The 25,411-nt window shown below is 43.8% G+C and overlaps 1 protein-coding gene across 3 annotated transcripts in view; it reads right to left on the bottom strand.

Moving 5' to 3' along the window:
* CHM (CHM Rab escort protein) overlaps window positions 1-25,411 on the bottom strand; it is a 184,090-nt gene that overhangs the window by 68,665 nt on the left and 90,014 nt on the right. For all 3 annotated transcript variants that reach the window (XM_073598122.1, XM_073598124.1, XM_073598125.1), the window contains exon 9: window positions 24,951-25,028. In XM_073598122.1, the coding sequence (XP_073454223.1) occupies window positions 24,951-25,028 (78 nt within the window). The remainder of the gene's footprint in view (window positions 1-24,950; window positions 25,029-25,411) is intronic.

Genomic DNA, 25,411 nt, shown 5'->3' with positions numbered 1-25,411 from the left:
CTCACAATACCTCACAATGACAACGTGAAAGAAGTTTGTTTGAAATCTTTGCAAATTTATTAAAAATAAAAAACGGAAAAAAAAAATCCCATGTACATAAGTATCACAGCCTTTGCTTAATACTTTGGTGAAGCTCCTTTGGCACCAATTACAGCCTCAAGTCTTTTTGAGTATGATACTACAAGCTTGGCACACCTATTTTTGGGCAGTTTCTCCCATTCTTCTTTGCAGGACCTCTCAAGCTCCATCAGGTTGGATGGGGAGTGTCGGTGCACAGCCATTTTCAGATCTCTCCAGATGTTCAGTCGGGTTCAAGTCTGGGCTCTGGCTGGGCTACTTAAGGACATTTACAGAATTGTCCCATAGCTACTCCTTTGTTATCGTGGCTGTGTACTTAGGGTCCTTATCCTGTTGAAACCGTCGCCCCAGTCTGAGGACCAGAGCGCTTTGGAGCAGGTTTTCATCAAGGATGTCTCTGTACATGGCTGCATTCATCTTTCCCTTGACCCTGACTAGTCTCCCAGTTCCTGCCCCTGAAAACATCCCCACAGCACCATGCTGCCACCACCATGCTTCACTGTAGGGATGGTATTGGCCAGGAAATGAGAGATGCATGGTTTCCTCCAGACATGACGCTTGCTATTCAGGTCAAAGAGTTCAACCTTTGTTTCATCAGACCAGAGAATTTTGTTTCTCATGGTCTGAGAGTCCTTCAGGTGCCTTTTGGCAAACTCCAGGCGGCTATCATGTGCCTTCTACTGAGGATTGGCTTCCATCTGGCCACTCTACGATACAGCCCTGATTGGTGGAGTGCTGCAGAGATTGTTGTTCTTCTGGAAGGGTCTCCTCTCCCCCTAGAGAAATGCTGGAGCTCTGTCAGAGTAAGGCTCTTCTCCCCCGATCGCTCAGTTTGGCCAGGCGGCCCGCTCTAGGAAGAGTCCTGGTGGTCCCAAACTTCTTCCATTTACGGATGATGGAGGCCACTGTGCTCATTGGGACCTTCAATGCTGCAGAAATGTTTCTGTACCCTTCCCCAGATCTGTGCCTCCATACAATCCTGTCTCGGAGCTCTACAGACAATTCCTTGGACTTCACGGCTTGGTTTGTGCTCTGACATGCACTGTTAACTGTGGGGCCTTTATATAGACAGGTGTGTGCCTTTTCCAAATCATGTCCAATCAACTGAATTTAGCACAGGTAGACTCCAATCAAGTTGTAGAAACATCTCGAGGATGATTAGTGGAAACAGGAGGCACCTGAGCTCAATTTCGAGTTTCATGGCAAAGGCTGTGAATACTTGTGTATATGGGATTGTTTTGTTTTTTATTTTTTAACACATTTGCAAAGATTTCACGTTGTCATTATGGGGTATTGTTTGTTGAGTTTAGAGAAAAAAAATGAAATGAATTTATTTTGGAACATAACAAAATGTGGAAAAAGTGAAGAGCTGTGAATAGTTTCCAGGTGCGCTGTATATCAACTTAAAGACAGGTAGATCTTTATTGACCATACGGTAAAATTGTTGTATTGTGGGTGCAGCAGTATTTTTCCACTTCAAAAGAATTACTTTCCGAACATAAAAAAAAAGCATGCGAATCAAAATATGAGCATGTGTCCAAGGGACATAGTCATTCAAAACACCCAGCAATCCAACGTCTGGGGTATGGGGTACAGGCAAATGAAGAATGTTATCAAAGAAGGAAAACAGATCCGGACAATATGTAGGTAAGAGAGGTCAAATCCAAAACGTATGTAAAAGATCTGATCCCACAAGGACAAGCGGTTTCAGATTCAAATCCCATGAGGCCCAACTTAGCAGGAGTATAATGAAGATGGTCTATAAACTTTAATTGTATAAATCTGTTGGTAGAACTAATGAGATCCTGACAAACAAACCTCTACAGCCTCCTCCAAGCCTCAGGTAGCCCAGGAACCAACACCATCCATCTACGTTGAGCAAGTTGGAGGGGGTTAGACCAGGCCGATTGAAAACGGGAATATACAGTAGTAGCAAGTTTAGTAATATCAGGGTCTAATAACAATACCAAAACAGTAATTCTGCTGCGCTCAAGAGGTATGCGAGAAGGTGAGTGGTATGTCTGATCCTTGATATCTCAACCTAAGGTCTAATAACAATACCTCTAGTGGCAATTCCGAGAGCTCCAGGGTCAAAAACTCTGAACTGTTCCCGAATCAGCATGGCAAAACAATAAGGATTTAAAAAGGCTTTGTTAGCCACCCTATTAATATTATTATTATTATATTAGAAATAATAATATTATTATATTAGAAATATTATTTTTTAAATATTATTATATCAGAAATATTATTACGGTAGTTTAGATTTTTTTATATTAATATTAGTATAATATAAATATTTGATATACTATTGTATTAGAATTATTAATAATATATTAAGATAATTATTTAATAATATTTCTATTATATTAGGATTATTATTATGTCGTAACTCATATTACTTTTATTATTATAGATTTTTTATATGCTTAATAGTATAGTAGAAATATTTATATTATTAATATTTTTTCAATATTTATATTAGAAAAATAAAAATCACATAAAAACTTTTGTGTAAATCAGTCAATGAATTCCAGTGGTCATTTGGGAGGTCTGGAGAATGTAGGCTTCTCAACGCAGTGTTTCTCAACAGCAGTCCTCAAGGCGCCCCGACAGGTCCTGTTTTCAGGATTTCCCCTCAGTTGAAACGACTGTGGTAATTACTAAGGCAGTGAAACTGATCAAATCACCTGTGCAAAATAATGGAGAAGCCTGAAAACAGGACCTATTTGGGGCACTTTCAGAACTGAAATTGAGAAACACTGCTTTAACGTATCCTCTACCAGGATAGAGCCAGACACCTCAGCACTGGGGATTTGGGCTTAGCTCTCCGATTGCCGAACTCAACATACAATACAACAGCCCTGTGCTCAGAAAGAGGAGCCCGAGGATTCTCCAGTGGCAGGTATGGAGGAACTCTTGGTTGTAGGGTCTCATTAGATTAGAGAGAGAGACCTAAAGCAGAACGGAAGCGTTGGGACATATACTTCTTGTAGTTGCTTTTTAGCTGTGAGCTGCTATCTGGACACAATCACTCCCCTTTCTCTCTACATCAGTGGTCTTCAAATTGTGGCATTTTGCTTGCTTTTATCTGACCCTTGGGGCACTATTTTCATCCACCGAGACCAACAATGGGGTATAATCCCTCCCCACCCTCTGATACCAATGAAGGGGTAGAATTTCTCCCAATGACACCAAAGATGGGGCACAATTCCTTCCAATGACACCAACAGTGGGGCACAATTCCTCCCAATGACACCAACAATGGGGCGCGATTTTGCCCACTGACCCAAAAGATGGAGCATTGTTTATTCCCACTAACGTCGGGGCCTTTTCTACTCCCAATGCCCACAGCCCGGCCCCCCTAAAGTCTAAAGGACAGTAAACTGGCCCTTTGTTTAGAAAGTTTGGAGACCCCTGCTCTACATGGATCCTTTTTTGCTCTATGCAACCCATGTCGACCCGAGGCTATGGCCGGGTTGCATAGGACTTCCTCTCCCACTGCACTGGCCACTACTGCCTGGACCCCGCTGATGAAACCAACTTTCCTTGGACCAACAGAAGCATTCTGTGTGAATTGATTGCAATATAGAGCAAATTGAAGAAATATTTTAAGTACTTTCAGTAACAGACATTTGTCCATAAAAGGAGCTTAATTATTTATTTTTTTTTTTAAACTTAAAGTTTAACTTTGTTGAACTTTAACTTTTAAATTCCATTTTTATATTATTATTATTATAGATTTTTTATTTTTTTTAACGTCATTTTAATTTTTGTATTATTTTAAAATTTATTCGACCAAAAATTAAAATTAGTTACAATTTCATCGGTTATTTTAAATTGTTAATATACTGTATAGCACGCGGTTTATCTTGTCGTTGAATTTAAAAAGAGAGGAAAAAAAAAAAATAGTGGAGAGTGCGGCATCTTGACTTTAGCAGGTCGTCGTGATCTGATCCTGCGTTGGGACAATGAATCATGCGCAGACCTCCATTGACCTTCTTTCAATGTGTCGAAGACAGAAGGATGAAAAGCAGAATCCATCTGCGAGCAGCGCCATCCGTTATAAACCTACTTTATAGGTCTCATTACCCAAACTAATGGGCTAAGGGCAACATCCTTGAAATGGACTTACCCGACACTGACAAAGCCTGGCGGCAATATTTCAAAGCAAATATGTAAATGTCCCGGAGTCCGCATCCTCTTTTTTATTAAGGAAATAGATATTTATTGCGTTTTTTTCTCCGGTTTGAGGGACACAATTTTCAGGGGGGTGAGAAATGAGAAGGGAGGAGTTGTTTTTTTGCGCGGAAGAAAAATGATGTCCGAATTGATTAAATCTATATATTTTACGCCGTGATTTAGCCTGCAAAGTTAAGCCGCTTTAAAAAGTGTTGCCGAAGTTTTTATTACTATTTAATGTGTAAGCAATTATGGTAAAATGGGGCACTGAAGGTTTTATAACTTGGATGCCCTTACGTGTCGAGGACTGCAAAGGCAGACTTTCTTTTTAAGATCTAAAATTTGAATTTAAGTTTTTATCACTATCAGTGAGCATTGTACATTGAAAGAGAAACGTAGTCTATGCAGCCATAGTGGTTGTACTAATATCAAGGAGCAATCCACTCAAAACCTTTTTAATGGCTGGAGGTTGGTGGGATGATTCCCCTGGTATAAGAGGCAAGTTTTTTCTTCTACTGAACCATCTAACACTTTAAAAACACATTTTTTTAACACATTAAAAAAAAAAATCCAACATAGTGGGGTCTCTTGGTCAGTAGGCAAAGCTGGAAACAGAGGACAAACCATCAGGTTCTCGAAGGAATAAGCACTATGTGACCAAACGTTAGTCAACTTCTGGCCATCACACTTGTGTATTGCTAAAAGTATGTGGACCTCCCTTGAAATGATGGAGTTTAGGTGCCATGAAACGAATGCTGATACAGCTAATGCTCATGTGCCAGCACATAAAAGGACTGGCTGGTAACCAGCAAGCACTGACACACACCCAATCCCAGGAATGGTGCCAAGCTGCCTATTTAAAGTAGGCCCCGATGTGTGGTCTACCCTGAATGTTCTTCAGTTCCCCATGACCTGCTTCAGCCTGCTGCTTGACTACATTTACTCTTGCTTCTCGTGTATGTCCCCGACATGGCTACACTTGCTGTCCCATCTGTGCTGACCCTGGCTTGCCATCTGACCACGTCCTTAATCTGGGCAGGTACCTTCACCTGCCACTAATTGAGTGCCCTCACAGTCTCCTTACCAAGCTTCCAAGGTCCAGTTTGTAGCTGCCATCCTTGGTTCTTTACTGGTGCGCCTTCATCGCTGCTGACTACTGTCCGGAGACTGCTGCTACCTGCTTCCTGATTACCAGCACCCATGCTACTTTGTGCCCTGTGCCCATGTCTCCACTCTCAGGGGTACTCGGACCAGAGCAGCAAAGGAAAGCCCTCTCGTCACTTCGGCCTCCATCAAGGTACGTGTCTCCAGTGAAGGGTACAATTAATACTACATCCTACAAATAAACTGTACACAATTGTGCTTTTCCAACCTTGTGGTAACAGTTTGGTGAAGACCCTTTTCTGTTCCAGGATGACTGTGCCCCTGTGCACAAAGCCAGCTCCATAATGGTTTGGTGTAATGAAACTGGAGTGTCCTAAACAGAGCCTGAACAACTTTTGGATGAATTGAAATGACAGTTGCTATCCAGGTATTTGGACCAGTTCCATAAAGACATGGGTTTACCAGTATGGACCAGCTCCATAAAGACATGGGTTGACCAGTTTGGACCAGCTCTATAAAGACATGGGTTGACCAGTTTGGTGTGAAGAAAGTCAAGTGTCTTGCACAAAGCTCTGACCTCAACCCTACAGAACACCCCTATAATGAACTGGAACACAAATGGCAAGCCAGTTTTTTCATCCAACTTCGGTACGTGACCTCACAAATGGGCAAAAATTACCACAGACACTCCAACATCTTGTGAAAACATTTCAAGAGTGGAGGCTGTTATAGCTGCAAAGGGGGCTAACTCCATAGTAATGGCCATGCCCACAAACACTTGGCTATAAGAAATGTGTGGGTGATTTCTCCTACTGCATTTACCAAAAATACCAGCTAGGGTTGGCGTCACCCTGTTAAAGCTTTGGTTCAACGTGTGTAAAATGTGCTTCCCATGGTATAGTACGTGTACTGCTGGCCTATTATGCTTCATCAGTGAAGAACTGACATACTCCATACATAATGGGGCAGGTATTCTTCATTTGAAGCTTTTCACCTGAAGCACCTTCCATCTTCAGTCTCTTGATCTAGCACAAGTTGCCATCCTTGGTCTTTTGCCCTGCTAAGACCTCAATCATCCTTATGGCTCCTTCGGATTCCATACAGCCCATATATGTTGATGATCGCATACCTGTGAAGATTCTTATTTACCAAGGTCATGGCGTATCTAGTAGTAGTTAGTCATAATCAACTGGACTTGTTCTGTAAGGTTAAAGATATTTGGTAGTTTCTCTAAACCAAGCATTTGTCGCGTGTTTTGATGCATGTAAGAAAGCTTCTCTGCTGGCCACTTTTGGGGTACTATTAACAATTAATGCCACCACATGCATGATGCGCATTTTTTGAGCATTCTGTGAAAACGTGCAACTTTGGGGGCGTTCCCAGAACACTTAGATGAAGCACTTTCCCATCTTCTGTCTCTTGGCCTTTCACCCAAAGATGTCATGCATTCTTTTGGCTTATTCGGATATCATACAGCCAATATATGTTGATAATCATATGTCTGAAGGTTCTCATTTACCCAGGTCACGGTGTATCTAGTAGTAGTTAGTCATAATCAACTGTACTTATTCTGTAATGTTAAAGATACTTTGTCGTTTCTCTAAACCAATCGTTTGTCGCGTGTTTTGATGTGCCCAAAAACATGCTTCTGCTGGCCATGTTTGAGGTACCATTACCAATGAATGCCACTGCAAGCATGATGTGTGTTTTTCAAGCATTCTGTAAAAACTTGTGCTTTTGGGTACGTTCATAGAATGCTTAGATGTGAATGGAACCGGTTCCGCCTTCTTTTTTTCATTGCAGGTAAAAAATGGATTCCAAGCAGGAGCAACGAGAGCAGTTCTATAGGAGGAGAGGATATACCTGTGCGAAAGCACAGGTATTGCACAATTACAGGCATTCCCATTGAAGTCTATGGAACCAAAAGAGCCTGCCTACACTCGGAAAAAAGGGATTCTGTGTAGTCAGGCATAGAGAAACAAGCAGAAAACCTCTCAGGTGTGAATGGGGGCTTTGCACCATAACTGAAATCTTTTCTAGATTTCGTCTATTTCTTTTTACTTCATTATCTTTTTGATGTTTATGTTATCAAGGTCAGGCTCGGAGACCAGTAGATGTAGCAGTAGAGATGTTCCCACCAACCAGCAAGATAAGTATACAAGCAGGTCACACTGGCGGATGATGCGGGCTTACACAAGGTGCGAGTCTAACTACTAACCGGTCTTCACCAGAGATCCTGATAGTACCAGGACCGGGTCCTCGGGGTTGCCCCACCAGGAGGTGAGCAAGCCAGGGTCCAGTAGCAAATACAGCAGGTAGGGTTCAAGCAGAAGTGTAATCAGTAAAGTCAAATGTTGGTAACAAGTTGTTGTAGGTTGGAATCAAGCGGAAGCGTAGTCTAGGAACAAGCCAAAGTTGGTAATGAGTGGTAGCGAAAATACAGATGGAAGCAGGAGTGACAAAAGCGAGATGTCGGCTGGAGAGAGCACAATAATCTGGCAAACAGGAAGTGCAAAAGCATGGCTTAAATCAGGAAGGTCATGGGAGGAGCAAAGCTTTTAGGGTTCACAATGTAAAAGGCAAGATTGTCAAAGGAATTATCCGGGGAGATGTCCAGCATCACAGGTGGCTCAGCAAGAAGAAATACCGCCTGACACAGCAGAGGTTGCAGGTTCAGACCTGTCTCCTGACATACTGTGTGTATTGTTTTTCTCAGCCCTGATGAAGAGGGAACAATGAGCACATCGAAGCATGTTGGCAATCTCTAGGACTGTTTTGCTGTAATCAATAGATTTACAATGATCTTTGTGGCTCTCTGATCTTTTCATTGTACCATCTGTCACAAGAGTAAAGAGACCGCAGCCTAAAAGCAGACTGAAACAGAACAGGAATCACTTTGACTTTGTACAGTCATGCAAACGTTGAGGAGCGATCAGCAATGGCAGGAGCTCTGCATGGTACTTGGTGTCTGGACACTGTAAATAATTATTCAGCATGGCTGTGCCTGTAGTTAACTTGTCACTTACTTTCCTCACTCCCTCTCTGCTGACAGCGCATCCGGGTTCCTCCTGTGGAGTTGTTGTCAACGATGACATAAATGGGCATCTGTTTAAAGCCTCTGCCCGTTTCTGAGCTCCTTTCCTGTGCACTTGTTTTCAGCCCACTTGTTCTTTGGATTGACTTCCCGTGTAATGACCTCAGCTGACTGTATGGATTGACTTGTCTGCCGCATGGCCTGAGTTCTGGCCTGTATTCTGCTTTGCCTTTGCCATGTTCCAGCCTGGTCTAGTGAGGTCTGCAATCCTGCTGCTTAGTCAAGCCTGTGATTTACTCAGTATGTGTTGGGGTCTGCAGTCCTGCTGCTTGCTCGCCATGCATTCTGTATGCAGTCCTGCTGCCTGTTCTGCTGTGCCCTTCTGAACACTCCTGTTCCATGTAGTAGTCTCCTCTGGTGAGGTCTGCAGTCCTTCAAAATGCTTCAGTTCCATGTTCTACTCTGTGCCAATGAAGTTGCGGTCCTGCCACTGGGTCTGGTCTTCTGTGTCCTTCTATATGCTCCAGTTCCATGCTCTAGTCTGCTCCAATGAAGTCTAAAGTCCTGCTCCTGGTCTGGTCCCCTGTGCCCTTCTGTACACTGCTCTTCCTTGTTGTAATCTCCTTTGGTGAGGTCTGCAGTCTTGCTGCCTGGTCCGCTGTGCCCTTCTGTATGCTCCAGTTTCATATTCTAGCCTCCTTCAGTGAGGCCAGCAGTCCTGCTGCCTGGTCCGCTGTGTCCTTCTGTATGTTCCTGTTCCATGTTGTCTCCTCTGGTAAGGTCTGCAGTCCTGCTGCCTGGTCTGGTCCCCTGTGACCTTTTGTACACTCCTCTTCCCTGTTGTAATCTCCTTTGGTGAGGTCTGCAGTCCTGCTGCCTGGTCCGCTGTGCCCTTCTGTATGCTCCAGTTCCATATTCTAGCCTCCTTCAGTGAGGTCGGCAGTCCTGCTGCCTGGTCTGGTCCGCTGTGCCCTTCTGTATGCTCCAGTTCCATATTCTAGCCTCCTTCAGTGAGGCCGGCAGTCCTGCTGCCTGGTCTGGTCTACTGTGCCCTTCTGTATGCTCCTGTTCCATGTACTAGTTTACTCCAATGAGGTCTTGCTGCCTGGTCTGCTCTTCTGTTTCCTCCTGTATGCTCCTGTTTCACGTTCTAGTGTGCTCCAATAAAATCTGCAGCCCTGCTACCTGGTCTGGTCCACTGTGTTCTTCTGTAAGCTCCCGTTTCATGTTGTAGCCTGCTCAACAGTCTTAAAGGTCAACTCTACCTATTACACCATGTTACATGCATATTTACATGGTTGTAAGCCAACCCCCCCACACAGCCACGTCATTCACTCCCAGAGGTCTGTGAAACCTGAACTACAAGTCCTGTTTTCCACCATGGCAGATGGACTTGTACTTCTCAGTGGAACATAATTGTGGAAAGTACCGCACTCGTACTTCATTGACCCTTCCTCCAGCTCAGGAACTAAAAGTCGGTACCCCATTCATTGTGTCCACGATCCACTGATTGTAATTGCAATGCTTTGCAGGATCATTTACAAAAGAGAAATAAATGCACATTTGTTTTTGCTGCAAATAGATGTGCATATTTTATTTATTTTTTTGCAAAAGGTAGACTTGGCTCCACATCCACAGCACTGTTCCTAATTTTAACGCTGTCAGTAGAATGCACCTCACCTGTGCTCATGTCCATCTCCACATAAGTGCGGGGTGAACGTAATGATTGCCACCTTGGGTCAGCACTCAGCTAAGTCCAAACATTTGTAAGGTGATCCCTAGTGGCTGGCAACTTAGACTCTGCACCCTAGGGGGCCCATGTCACCTGCTCACATGTGAGTTCACTTCATTTACCTCCATGACAATATTATTACATTGCGATACTTAGCTGGACAGTAACAAATTACTAGGAGACTCAAAGAAAGTGGGCTAAATGACATTTGTCTTGACACCATGGATACACAAGATGACACTGGAAGCTCTGGGGTGCAGTGGAGTCATGGGGTGCATAGGGGCCACTAGATGACACTTGAAGCTTTGGGGTGCACATGGAGCCACTAAATGACATTAGAAGCTCTGGGGTGCACTGGACTCATGGGGCGTACAGGAGCCACTAGATGACACTGGAAGCTCTGGGGTGCACTGGAGTCATGGGGCGCATAGTAGCCACTAGATGACACTGGAAGCTCTGGGGTGCACTGGAGTCATGGGGCGCATAGTAGCCACTAGATGACACTGGAAGCTCTGGGGTGCACTGGAGTCATGGGGCGCATAGTAGCCACTAGATGACACTGGAAGCTCTGGGGTGCACTGGAGCCATGGGGCGCACAGGAGCAACTATATACTGGAAGCTCTGGGGTGCACTGGAGCCATGGGGCGCATAGGAGCCACTAGATGACACTGGAAGCTCTGGGGTGCACTGGAGTCATGGGGCGCATAGTAGCAACTAGATGACACTGGAAGCTCTGGGGTGCACTGGAGTCATGGGGCGCATAGGAGCCACTAGATGACACCGGAAGCTCTGGGGTGCACTGGAGCCATGGGGCGCATAGGAGCCACTAGATGACACCGGAAGCTCTGGGGTGCACTGGAGTCATGGGGAGCATAGGAGCCACTAGATGACACTGGAAGCTGTGGGGTACAGTGCAGTCATGGGGCGTACAGGATACACTAAATGACACTGGAAGCTCTGGGGTGCAGTGGAGTCATGGGGTGCATAGGAGCCACTAGATGACACTAGAAGCTCTGTGGTGCAGTGGACTCGTGGGGCACACAAGTCACTAGACAACGCTGGAAGCTCTGGGGTGCACTGGAGTCATGGGGCGCATAGTAGCCACTAGATGACACTGGAAGCTCTGGGGTGCACTGGAGCCATGGGGAGCATAGTAGTCACTAGATGACACCGGAAGCTCTGGGGTGCACTGAAGTCATGGGGAGCATAGGAGCCACTAGATGACACTGGAAGCTGTGGGGTACAGTGCAGTCATGGGGCGTACAGGATACACTAAATGACACTGGAAGCTCTGGGGTGCAGTGGAGTCATGGGGTGCATAGTAGCCACTAGATGACACTGGAAGCTCTGGGGTGCACTGGAGCCATGGGGAGCATAGTAGCCACTAGATGACACCGGAAGCTCTGGGGTGCACTGGAGTCATGGGGAGCATAGTAGCCACTAGATGACACCGGAAGCTCTGGGGTGCACTGAAGTCATGGGGAGCATAGTAGCCACTAGATGACACCGGAAGCTCTGGGGTGCACTGAAGTCATGGGGAGCATAGGAGCCACTAGATGACACCGGAAGCTCTGGGGTGCACTGAAGTCATGGGGAGCATAGGAGCCACTAGATGACACTGGAAGCTGTGGGGTACAGTGCAGTCATGGGGCGTACAGGATACACTAAATTACACTGGAAGCTCTGGGGTGCAGTGGAGTCACGGGGTGCATAGGAGCCACTAGATGACACTAGAAGCTCTGTGGTGCAGTGGACTCGTGGGGCACACAAGTCACTAGACAACGCTGGAAGCTCTGGGGTGCACTGGAGTCATGGGGTACACAGGAGCCACTAAATGACATTAGAAGCTCTGGGGTGCACTGGAGTTATGGGGTACACAGGAGCCACTAGAAGACACAGGAAGCTCTGGGGTGCAGTGGAGTAATGGGGTAGACAGGAGCCACTAAATGACATTAGAAGCTCCTGGGGTGCACTGGAGTAATGGGGTGTGGATAGATGGACAGGAAACTTTGGTGCCACTGGATGCTTAGGGGTGCATGGAGTCACAGAGCACAAAAAAAAGTCACTAGAGGACACTGGAATCTGTGGGGTACACTGGAGTCATGGGGCACACTGAGCACACTAGGAGTCACAGGGTACGCATAAGCTGGCTTGGAGGATTGAGGAGAGATGAGGATTCAGGTAAGGTATGTAGTGTGGGGGGGGGGAGGGGTGGCAGTAGTGGAGTGACTTGTTACTGGAATACCAAGCCAAGTCCCACCTCACAATTTCAGGCAGCACCAATTGGCAGAGCCATCTCCTGATTGGCTATCCTCTGTGAGAGACTCAGACGCGCCAGAGACCCGGCACTGGACTCCTGGGGAGGAAAGTTTGAGAGTCAATCTCCCTAGAGAAGAATTTATCTTTAGATACACTACAATATATTGTAGAGGAGGTAATAAGAAAGAAATGGATCTGCCCACACACAATGTAACTTTTTTTTAAAAACAAAAACGACCTTTTTGCTGTATGGTTATCCGGCACGAATTGTCATTATAAGGGACGAAGTGGTGACACAAACGTCTCATGTGCGGCGGGCAGAGCGATCACCCCAGATAGGATATGAAAAGTTTTTCTCTCGCGCTCTCAAAACTGACTTAATAAGTTGTTGAGGAAAAAGAAAGGTTGTGAATTGGGACAATGCATCACAAAGTTCTGTCATCCGGCCACCAGCACCCACCTATTATCCACCCTCCGCTCAGAAGAGGCCGGTGATTTACACCCTAAAAGAAATTACATACCTTTGAAAAGAAAAAAAAAAACGGGAGCAATGTGTGTTTTTGTTCTTTATCTTCTGGGTGAACATTACGGCCATAACTCAGCCGAAACGCAACGGCCATTGAAAGCACATGAAACAGGCCACAGAAACCATCACCGTCTAAACGTCTCTCGTCTCTGCACATCAAAGGTTGTCGAGAGTCCGATCTCTCCACAGGCAGCCAGGGCAACGGCGGACATCTCGTTTAAAGGTGAATTTTATAGAAACATAAGAGGAAAATTTATTTTTTTTTCCAAAATGACGAGCTTCTGAAATCACTAAAGCTTTGTACCTCTAAGAGAAGACTAGGGAACATGCATCTTCTTCCCATGCGGTTGAGAAACGTTCTCCAAAAACATCTCAAAGACTTAAAGCGGTATTAAACTCAAAACCAAAAATGTCATATATTGCAGTTTACCAATCATTTGGGTTTTCTTTTTAGTCTGTTTTCACCTGGTAATCTCTAACACACCTCCTGTATTAGAAAGCCCCCACTCTGGATGAAGGAGCACAGGGGGCACCTTTGGACAGCAGCATTGTCAGTCTTGGGGGGGGGGGGGGTGTAAGATGGACTAGCGGATTTAGATATAACCCACTAGCTATAGGGGCACTGGTGCAGGCTCGCTACGTCGACATACACAGCGGAGCTTGGACCTGCCCCCAGCAACCTCCTCATTGACTGTGATTGAGCCTATGAGCAAGGAAAGATATTGCTTTTGTGCACATCACTGGATCAAGATCGAGCTGGTTAAGTATAAGGGGGGGCAGCACTCAGGAGCTGGTGCTCCTGGCTCCTCTCCCTTTTCGAAGGATGTAAACATCCCTTGTAATAGAAATAAGGGATGACAGGTCCTCTTTATGGAGAGATCTGGTCAATAAGATCCCAAATCTCTTCTCTACCTTTAAAAGCTGAAGATCAAAAAAACAAAAGATCTTTAGCTTTAAGAAAAAAAAAATTGTTAACTTCCGTTCCAGACTGGAAGTGACCTCATGACGTCGTCCCGGTCCTCCAAGATCATAGAACACACAATAAAGACCAGATCGTCTCTGATCACCTCTATGGCCAGCCGCGCAAACCGTCAGGTTGGTTACGGGGCTTGCTGGTAAAAAGTCTAAGAAACACCAGCGAGCGGTGGGAGGGGGGCGACCCCTCCCGCTGCTTCTGAAAGTGATCCAGCAGCTAATTAGCCACTTAAGCCGCTTTTATGAGAAAGACAATCGCCGACTGAAATAAAAAATACCGGGGTTATGGCTGATAAATTCATCCATAACCCCAGTAAACCACTTGCAAGCTGCAACGTATATACAGTGGGGAAAAAAATTATTTGATCCCCTGCAGATTTTGTAAGTTTGCCCACTTACAAAGAAATGAAGGGCCTATAATTTTTATCATAGGTGTATTTTAAATGATAGAGATCCAGATCCAGAAAAAAAACACATGATACAAATGTTATAAATGGAGTTCAGTTCATTGAGTAAAATAAGTATCTGGCTACAGTAGGTGCTCATGTGGTACACGGATTAGTCCTATCAATGTAAGAAGGTGCTCCTAACGACAACTCGTTATGTGTGTAAAATACACCTGTTCACAGAATCGCTTTCTTCCATTCAAACCTCACCATCATGAGCAAGGCCAAAGAGCTGTCAAAGGATGTCGGAGACAAGATTGTAGACTTGCACAAGGCTGGAATGGGCTACAAGACCATCAACAAGAAGCTTGGTGAGAAGGAGACAACTGTTGGCGTGATGATTCGCAAATGGAAAAAATACAAAATAACCATCAATCCGCCTCGGTCTGGAGCTCCATGCAAGATTTTGCCTCATGGGGTGAGGATGATCATAAGAAAAGTGAGGGATCAGTTCAGAAACACACGGGAGGAGCTTATGAAGGATATCAAGGCAGTTGAGACCACAGTCACCAAGCAAACCATTGGTAACACAATACATCTCCATGGATTTAAATCCTGCAGCGCACGCAAGGTCCCCCTCCTCAACAAGGCACATGCACAGGCCCATCTGAAATTTGCTAATAAATATCTAAATGGTTCAGAGAAGGATTGGGAGAAAGTGCTGTGGTCAGATGAGACCAAAATTGAGCTCTTTGGCATTAACTCGACTCGCCATGTTTGTAGGAAGAAAAATTTGCTAAATATGACCCTAAGAACACCATCCCTACAGTCAAGCACAGAGGTGGAAACATGATGCTTTGGGGCTGTTTCTCTGTTAAAGGTACAGGACGACTTTGCTGCATTAAGGGGCCAAGTATTGTAAAATCTTGGAGAAGAACCTGCCAGAACACTGAAGATGGATCCTGGATGGGTCTTCCAGCATGACAATGACCCAAAACATACCGCCAAGGCAACAAAGGAGTGGCTAAAGAAGAAGCACATTAGGGGAATGGAGTGGCCTAGCCAGTCTCCAGACCTTAATCCTATAGAACATTTATGGAGAGAGCTGAACCTTCAAGTTGCCAAAAGACAGCCAAGAAACCTTATGGATTTAGAGAAGATCTGTAAAGAAGAGTGGACCAAAATCCCTCCTGAGATGTGCAAACCTGGTCACCAACTACAAGAAACGTCTGACCTCTGTGCTTGCCAGCAAGGGTTTCTCCGCCAAGTACTAAGTCATGTTTTGCTTGGAGATCAAATACTTATTTTACTCACTGAACTGCAACTCAATTTATAATGTGTTTTTTTTTCTGGATTTTTGGTTGATATTCTGTCTCTATATCATATAAAATACACCTCTGATAACAATTATAGACCCTTCGTTTCTTTGTAAGTGGGCAAACTTACAAAATCTGCAGGGGATCAAATTATTATTTTCTCCACTGTATACGTATTGCAGTCGGCAAGTGGATATACAGAATGAGTAGTGATATAAGCAGTATGTAGCAAATGAATACTGACAAGTAGCATAACCTGGCATGGACTTAAAGCGGAGTTCCACACAAAAATGGAACTTCCTCTTTTCGGAACCCTCCCCCCCTCCGGTGTCACATTTGGCACCTTTCAGGGGGTGCAGATACCTGTCTAAGACAGGTATTTGAACCCACTTCCGGCATAGACTCCCGTGGGAGTCTATGCCTCTTCCTGTCCCTCCGCGCTGTCTCCTGGGAAACACACAGGTCCCAGGAGGTAGCGGGGACCAGTTACGACGCGCAGCGTGACTCGCGCATGCGCAGTAGGGAACCGGGAAGTGAAGCCGCAACACTTCACTTCCTGATTCCCTCACCTAGGATGGCGGCGGCAGCTGCCGAGAGTCGAGCGAGTGATCTGCGTCGGCTGCCGACATCGCTGGACCCTGGGACAGGTAAGTGGCCATTTATTAAAAGTCAGCAGCTGCAGTATTTGTAGCTGCAGGCTTTTAATTTTTTTTTTTTTGGGTGGACTCCCTCTTTAAGCAATGAGTCCCAACCTAATTCTCCACTCCCATTATCACACTATATCTCTACTGAATGTGTCAGTAGAATGCTGGACTAGAAGCTTGAGGAAAGGTGAGGGTTGGAACCCAAGATCAGGAGGCAGCTCTCTGTAAACTGGGGTCCCCTTTAGGGTCCCAAGAGTAGTCTGAGAAAAGTAAAAAAACAGAGAGTGTCACAGCACTAGTAAGAGACTAGTAGATTATTTTTTTTATTGTATATGACAAGAAGAAAAGCCAACAGATTTCAGGTGCTCAGAACTCCCTTCATCAAGGCCAGGATATAAAATAACAAGAGTATAGAAAATCGAAAATCAATATAACTTAAAGTGGTTGTAAAGCCTCAAGGTTTTTACCTTCATGCATTCTTTGCATGAAAGTAAAAAAAAAACCTGTGTGAAGCCCCCCCTAACAAAACTTACCCGAGCCCAATCCTGATCCAGCGATGTGCATGAGAGACTCTTGTCCCGGGACTTTGCCTCCTCATTGGCAACTTCTTTAAAACTTCAATAAAAGATATTGGAATTAAAACAAAAAAAAAAACCTCTCGCTTTCCTTCCTCTTTTAAAAGTCATGAATTTTAAGGACATATATATCTTCTTTTCTGTTTCAATGTGTTTATTGGTTTTAAGCCACAAAGCAAGAAATCAATCATCATATAATTCGCCCTCACAGGGGATAAGGAACAATGAGACATTACAGAAGAATCCAAGAAAAATACGAACATTACAACCGTATTTAGACCTTCATGCAATTGGGATGATATTGAAGGATAATGAAGGTGAAATGGGAAGGGAAGGGAAAAGGCTATACACCCCAACCTACTCACAGTCTTCCCAGGGGTGGTCCCATTCCTAAGACCAACCCCAAAAGAATGGAGTCTGTAAAGAACAAGGAAAAAGAAGGACCAGAAAGAAGGTAGAGGGGAGTAAGAAAGGACAGAGTCTAGAGAAGGAAGGAGAAAAAGGAAGGAAAAAGAACTCAGACTCAGATACGCTACCGAAAGCATTCAGAGGAGGCCCGAACAAGCCAGTTGGAGTGAGGGAAACTCACGGTAAATCCAAGGTTTCCAGACCTTGAGATATTTAGGGTGTGAGTCATTCACAATGCTAGACATCTGCTCATGGAGCATCAAGGCAGTCATACGTGACTTCACCCCTTGAAAGGCAAAGCGCAGGGTCTTCCAGGCTTGGGCTATGGTTCGTTTAGCAGATATAAAAAGGTAAGTAGCCAGCTTCTGCTGGGATGCGTATAGGCCAGGAATCGGGCAATGCAATAGGGCCAACTTTGCATCCCTGTGGACTGTTATATGGAAAAGGGTCTGGAGCAGGCTGAAAACCCTGGACCAGAACACCATCAGTCTCGGGCAGGACCAACAGATATGCAGGACCCCTCCCATTTGCTCACAGTTACGAAATAATCTGTCACTACTCCACGGGTAAGCATGGGCGACCCGGGCAGGGACCTAGTACCACCTAAAAAAAAAACTTTATACGCGGCTTTGATCGTATTTGTATTAAAGGAACATTTTGCAACTGTTTTCCAAGCCTTACTCCAGTCCTCTTAATCTATTGGGGACTGGAGGTCCCGCTCCCCCATTAAGACATGTAGGAGAGGGATGCAGATGACGCGCGTCCTTTCAAAGATGCGTAGATAGGCGAGATAAGGCTAGAGGCTCCCGGGGCATGCTGGCACGCATGTTCGAAGAAAGTTTTTCGATATGGGTAGGTGGACGTGCGGCGCAGGGCAGCAGTCCAATGCTTTAATTGAAGAAAGTGAAAATGCTCCCTGGTTGGAGCCTCGTGTGTCTCACGAATGGCCTCCCAAGACGGGAAGGAGCGGGAGGAAAGAATATCTTGGACCCGCGTGAAGCCCCGGGAGAGCCACCAGGAGAACGCCCGGGGGTTCCGCCAAACTTGGGGGAAAGAGGGGGTTATAGACGATGCAACATCATGGGGCTCAAGGAGGGGGGACAAGACTTATGGGGAAGCCAAAGCAAGGCCTTTATTGAAAATGGATCACAGTTGGGCAGTTCAAGCAACACCCAAAAAGGGTCATCCGAGGCTGCGCAAAGCATAGCCTGAGGGGAGATCTGAGCCTTTGCATAGAGAAAAGAAAGAGAAAAGAAAGCTTGACAATTGCATGATCGTGAAATTGTCATTCAAAGTGTGACAGCGCGGAAAGCTGAAAACTGGCCTGGGCAGGAAGTGGGTAAAAAAGTTCCAGGTATAGAAGTGGTTAATATGAATGATTTTTTTTTTTTTTTTTGCAATTTATTTGCGAGTTATGTTTTATTATTTGATATAACTATTTACAGATGTTTGACCCCCAACTTCAGACTGTATGATGTGAATAAGCCCATATTCCAGCACCTATTCTGAAGAAGTGACCACCTAGTACGAAACGCGTTGATTATATGTGCTGTGAATATTTCTACGTTTGTGAATGATTGCAATCTACCCAATAGAAGTTTGGTTGACTACATTATTTGGTGACTCTTAATGCATACATACTATAAATTATATTCCTCTTATGACTTTGGTTACATTAATGTATACCGTATATACTCGAGTATAAGCCAACCCGAATATAAGCTGAGGCACCTACTTTTAGCACAAAAAATTGGGAAAACTTATTGACTCGAGTATAAGCCTAGGGTGAGAATCCAGCAACTACTGTAAGTGGAAAAGAGGGTCAACAATGCCCATTTGCAGCCTCACTGTGCCCATTTGCATGCCTCAGCCTCCCTCACTGTGTCCATCTGCATGCCTCAGCCTCACCCTCAAGTACCTGATCGGTGTCTGCCATTGTGCCGGCGTTATGATCTCCCGGTACTGTCCCCAACTGCAGCCTTATCTCCCAGCGCTGTGATATATTCAGTCTACTTGGTGGCCGTGCAGTGTACCAAAGCCCCGCATCCTCCTCGTCCTCGTCCGTGATGGAACACTGACTCGGTTTCCCAGCAGTGAGTCAGTGTTCAGCCTATCACGAAAGAGGACAAGCAGGAGGCGGGGCTTTGGTACACTGCACGTCCACCAAGTAGAATATATCACAGCGCCGGGAGATAAGGCTGCAGTTGGGGACAGTACCGGGAGATAATAAGGCTGCAGTTGGGGACAGTACCGGGAGATAATAAGGCTGCAGTTGGGGACAGTACCGGGAGATAATAAGGCTGCAGTTGGGGACAGTACCGGGAGATAATAAGGCTGCAGTTGGGGACAGTACCGGGAGATAATAAGGCTGCAGTTGGGGACAGTACCGGGAGATAATAAGGCTGCAGTTGGGGACAGTACCGGGAGATAATAAGGCTGCAGTTGGGGACAGTACCGGGAGATAATAAGGCTGCAGTTGGGGACAGTACCGGGAGATAATAAGGCTGCAGTTGGGGACAGTACCGGGAGATAATAAGGCTGCAGTTGGGGACAGTACCGGGAGATAATAAGGCTGCAGTTGGGGATAGTACCGGGAGATAATAAGGCTGCAGTTGGGGATAGTACCGGGAGATAATAAGGCTGCAGTTGGGGAGAGTACCGGGAGATAATAAGGCTGCAGTTGGGGACAGTACCGGGCGATAAGGCTGCAGTTGGGGATAGTACCGGGAGATAATAAGGCTGCAGTTGGGGACAGTACCGGGAGATAATAAGGCTGCAGTTGGGGACAGTACCGGGAGATAATAAGGCTGCAGTTGGGGACAGCGCCGGGAGGACTCGAGTATAAGCCGAGGGGGGCATTTTCAGCACAGCTGAAAAACTCGGCTTATACTCGTATATACGGTAAATGTAAAATCCTGCTCTCTATCTATCATTATTATAATTTGTCTATTTTTTTTATTTGTGATTTATGTAAAATTTTATCTGATGTAACTATTTACAGATGTTTGATTACAACTTCAGACTGGATGATGTGAATAAACCCAATAGTCCAGCACCTACAGTGCGGCCGGCCGTTTCTGGGATGTCCTCCTGTGATAGTGCGCCCGCTGTGGCACGCACCCAGGGTGCTTTGCGATTGCTGTGACACAACTGATCACAGATCAGGTTGAAGAGCCAATCACAGCTGATCATGATGTAAACACACTTGTCGGTTATCATTCCTTTCATCACACAGCACGAGGAGAGAGCCAGTGACCGGCTAGTGTGAAAGGGGACATCTGCACTGATCATCAGCCCCAACAGTGCCCAACAGTGATTCCAATCAGTGCCTCCTCATCAGTGCCCATTAGCGCAGCCTCATCAGTGAAGGAGAAAAACTACCTGTTTGCAAAACAGTAACTAAGAAAAACTTCTTTTTTTTTTTTCAAATTTTTTGGTCTTTTTTCATTTGTTTAGCAAAAAACCCAGTGGTGATTAAATACCACCAAAAGAAAGCTCTAGTTGTATAAAAAAAAAAAAAACATTTCAATTTTCATTTTGGCCTGGGCAGGAAGGGGGTAAAATTCCCCGGTAGGCAAGTGGATAATTTATTGTGTAAATGTAAAATTAACCACTTCCGGACCGCCGCACGACAATGTATGTCCTTAATTTGTAGGGGGATATCGTTGTTACGGCAGCAGCTAGCTACCATAACCCCGGTATGCTCTTCTTCAGCCGGCGTTCTGGTTTCCGATAATAGTGGTCTCTGCGGCGGGTTCGTCACAAGATCACTTTTATCGGCGGCGGGAGAGGGTCCCCCCCCCCTCCCACCGCGCTGCGGTGCCTTCCCCCGCTTATCGGAGCCATCGGCAGCGGCGGAGGCGATCGGATCTTCACCCTTGCCGGGTATGGAGACGAGTGAGGGGAAGATGGCCTCTCCATGACATTGCAGGGTGGAAGCGACATCAAAACGTCACTTCCGCCCACAGCTCTTAAAGTGCTATTTAAAAAAAAAAAAAAAAAATTTAAATGACACTTTTTTTTAATTATTAATAATATGAAATCGGAGATCTTTTTGACCCCAAACCTCATATTTAGGAGGTCCTGTCATGCTTTTTTTCTATTACAAGGGGTGTTGTAATAGGAATAAAAATGACAATTTTTTTTTTAAAAAACAGTGTAAAAATAAAAAATAAATAAGAAAAAAAAAAAATCTTTTAACGCGCCCTGTCCCGCCGAGCTCACTTACACAAGCGAACGCATACGTGAGTAGCACCCGCATATGAAAACGGTGTTCAAACCACACTTGTGAGTTATCGCCGCGAGAGCAATAATTCTATGCCTGGACTTCCTCTGTAACTCAAAACATGCAACCTGTAAAAATTTTTTAAACGACGCCTATGGGTAAAAGTTTGACGCCATTCCACAAGCGGGCGCAATGTTGAAGTGTGACATGTTGGGTATTAATTTACTAACATTATCTTTCACAATATAAAAAAAAAAAATTGGGCTAACTTTACTGTTGTCTTATTTTAGTTCAGAAAAGTATATTTTTTTTCCAAAAAAAGTGCGCTTGTAAGACCGCTGCGCAAATACGCTGTGATAGAAAGTATTGAAACGACCGCCGTTTTATTCTCTAGGGTGTTCGGGAAAAAAAATGTATGTTGTTTGGGGGTTCTAAGTAATTTTCTAGCAAAAAACAAAACAAAACAGTCGCTAACAGTTGCTAACAGGCGCTGCCATGATGGGTCTGAAATGACAGGTGCTCTTTAAGACCCCTTTCACACTGGGGGCGCTTTGCAGGCGCTACAGCTCTAAAAATAGCGCCTGCAAAGCGCCCTGAAAGAGCTGCTGCTGTGTCTCCAATGTGAAAACCCCCGAAGGCTTTCGCACTGGAGCGGTGCGCTGGCAGGACGGTGAAAAAGTCCTGCAAGCAGCATCTTTGGAGCGGCTATACCACCAGCAAAGCACTACTGCAGCAGCACTCTGCTGGTGGTTTTAACCCCTTTTCGACCACTAGCGGGGGGGGGGGGTGTTAAAAGCACCCGAATACCACCGCAAATACGACTGTAAAGTGCCGCTAAAAATACTTTTTCTCGCCGGTAGTTGGAATCTTTAACCACTTGCCGCCCGCCATATAGCAGAACGACGGCGCCAAAGTGGTTTCAATATCCTGACTGGGTGTCACATGACGTCCGCAGGATATTGAGCAATCTACCCGGTAGTAGTCTGGTTGACTACACCTTTTGTTGATTCTTTTAAAGACTTTGGTTAAATTATTTTATAAAATTTAAAACATATCCTTTGAGATCCATGTAAAATCCCACTTGCTGTACAGTCGCAGTCATTATACTGTGGCAGGTCGGCTCGTTCCCGCAAACCGCCGTAGCTGTACGTCGGTCCCTTTAACAGCTATAGCAGGTGTGCGCGGCAGCTGCACGGCGGGGGGGGGGGGGGGTTGATGCGCCTTGCCAGCAGCCGCCATGTTGTCCGCCGGCCACCCGCGATCGCTCCACAGAGCGCCAGAACGGGGATCTGCCAATGTAAACAAACAGATCCCCGTTCTGACAGGGGAGTAAAGAGAGATCGCCTGTTCCTAATGATTAGGAACAGCGATCTCTCTCTACTCCCAGTTAGTCCCCTCCCCCCACAGTTAGAAACACATCCCCAGGGAACACACTTCACCCCTTGATCGCCCCCTAGTGTTAACCCCTTCACTGCCAGTGACATATATACAGTAATCAGTGCATTTTTATAGCACTGATCACTGTTTAAATGTCACTGGTCCCAAAAAAGTGTTTGATCTGTCTGCAGCAATGTCGCAGTCCTGCAAAAAAAAAAATAATAATTGCTGATCTTCGACATTACTAGTTAAAATAAATAAATAATAATTATAATAACAATGCCAGAAATATATCCCCCAATTTGTAGACGCTATAACTTTTGCGCACCAATCAATATACGCTTATTGCGATTTTTTTTTTTAAACCAAAAATATGTAGAAGAATATATATTGACCTAAACTGATGAAGTAATAGGCAATTACTTCTAGGTCCTGGAATATGGGCTTATTCACATCATCATGAAGAAATTCTTTTTTTTTTTTTTTTTTTTTTTTTGGATATTAATATAGCAAAAAGTAAAAAATATAGCTTTTTTTTTCATAATTGTTGCTCTTTTTTTTGTTTATAGCACTGAAAAATAGATACCGCGATCAAACACCACCGAAAGAAAGCTCTATTTGTTGGTAAAGGAAAAAAGGACGTCAACTTTGGGTACAACGTCGCACGACCGCGCAATTGTCAGTTAAAGTAACGCAATGCCGTATCGCAAAAAAAAAAAAAAAAAAGGCCTGGTCATTAAAGGGGGGGAAATCTTCCGGTCTGTAAGTGGATATTCACCAATATCTATCTATAAATATATCTATAGAATATATATTTCATTTTATATAAATATATCTATAGAATATATATTTCATTTTATATATATATATATATATATATATATATATATATATATAATATTCTCTCTCTCTATAATATATATATATATAAAATATATATTATAGAGAGAGAGAGAGAATATAAAAAATATATATATATATAAAATATATATATATATATATATATATATATATATATATATATATATATTATATAAAATATAATATATAAAATATAATATATATATATATAAAATATAATATATATATATATATAAAAAATATATATATATATATATATATATATATATATATATATATATATATATATATATATATATATATATATACACACACACACACACACACACACACACATATATATATATATATATATATATATATATATTATATAATATATATATATATATATATATATATATATATATATATATATATATATATATATATATATATATATATATATATATATATATATATATATACTTCCTTACTGGCCCCCAATACATCATCCAAGAACTTTCTGGAAGTGGGATGCTGCCTGCCACGTCCCATATGGGGGGTAGGTCCCATGTCCGTATCACACGGTCAGCAGGGCGGGACATGTCAAATCTGAGCGGGATGTCGTCCTCCTGGTATTGGCTTTTTTTTTTTTTTAACATATATATTTATGAATTGTTTAATTTTGTATGTTTGATGGAAACGCCGGCTGTGATAATCGGGATCCCTGCGGTTCCGGAGTAGATCTTGGTGGAGTTGCTCTGGGAAAGGGGTTAAGTCAACCTTCAGCAGGGCAGGCTGGTTTATGACAACAATCTCCCCGAAACTCATTAAAGTCTTTTCTCTTTGGAGTGACACGCATTATCAGCAGAGATTAATCTGATGCCGGTTTAGGTGAGCTCCATTTTTAAAAATGCAATAACAGAGGGCTTTGTGTCATCCGATGAAAATCAATTAGACGAACTAAGGCCACAAGGAAAAAACTTAGCATCACTCATCGCGGCCCCCTCCCCCCCCCCCGCCAGCCCCGTATGATTTGTCTTCCGAGGCTGGATGATCAGGAGCTGCAGTAATATTGTAAGGGAAAATTAATTTATTTTCTATACTGTGGCCCCGGCTCCTCTCCTGCTGCGGGACCAATACACAGATTACTTTTAATCAAGGTTGATGTGTCATTAATACCAACAGGCCCTTTGAAGTTTATTTTTTTCCCCTCTTTTTTTTTTTTCTTTCAAAAATCGGCTTCGGAGGGATTCTCGTTGCAGGTCAGTAAAAGAAAGTTTCCTTACCGCTTGGACTCTTCATCTATGACCAGGCACCGGAGGGAATGATGTAAGCAGTAGATCCCACCAAAAACCGCGCTCATCCTGAAAAAAAAGGACACAAAAGAATTGAAACTAAATAAAATATTAAAATAAAACAATGGGACCAAATCAAATAAAAAAAAATGAAACAAACAAAAATCAAATAGTAAATGAAACAAACAAAAGCAAATAGTAAATAAAACAAATGATGAAACAAACTCAAAATATGAAACAAATGACGTCAAATCAAATATAAAACCATAAAATAAAATAAAACAATATTAAATATTAAAATAAAACAATGGAACCAAATCAAATAAAACATTAAACAAACAATTAAATCAAATAGTAAATAAAACAAAATCGAAATATAAAACAATGATGCCAAATCAAATATAAAAACCATAAAATAAAACAATGAAACACAATTAAATATTAGAATAAAA

The sequence above is a fragment of the Aquarana catesbeiana genome, linkage group LG09 (genome assembly GCF_042186555.1).
Source record: "Aquarana catesbeiana isolate 2022-GZ linkage group LG09, ASM4218655v1, whole genome shotgun sequence".
NCBI lineage: Eukaryota > Metazoa > Chordata > Amphibia > Anura > Ranidae > Aquarana > Aquarana catesbeiana.
The sequence above is the reverse complement of the archived record's forward strand: the minus strand, read 5'-3'. Positions and strand labels throughout refer to the sequence as shown.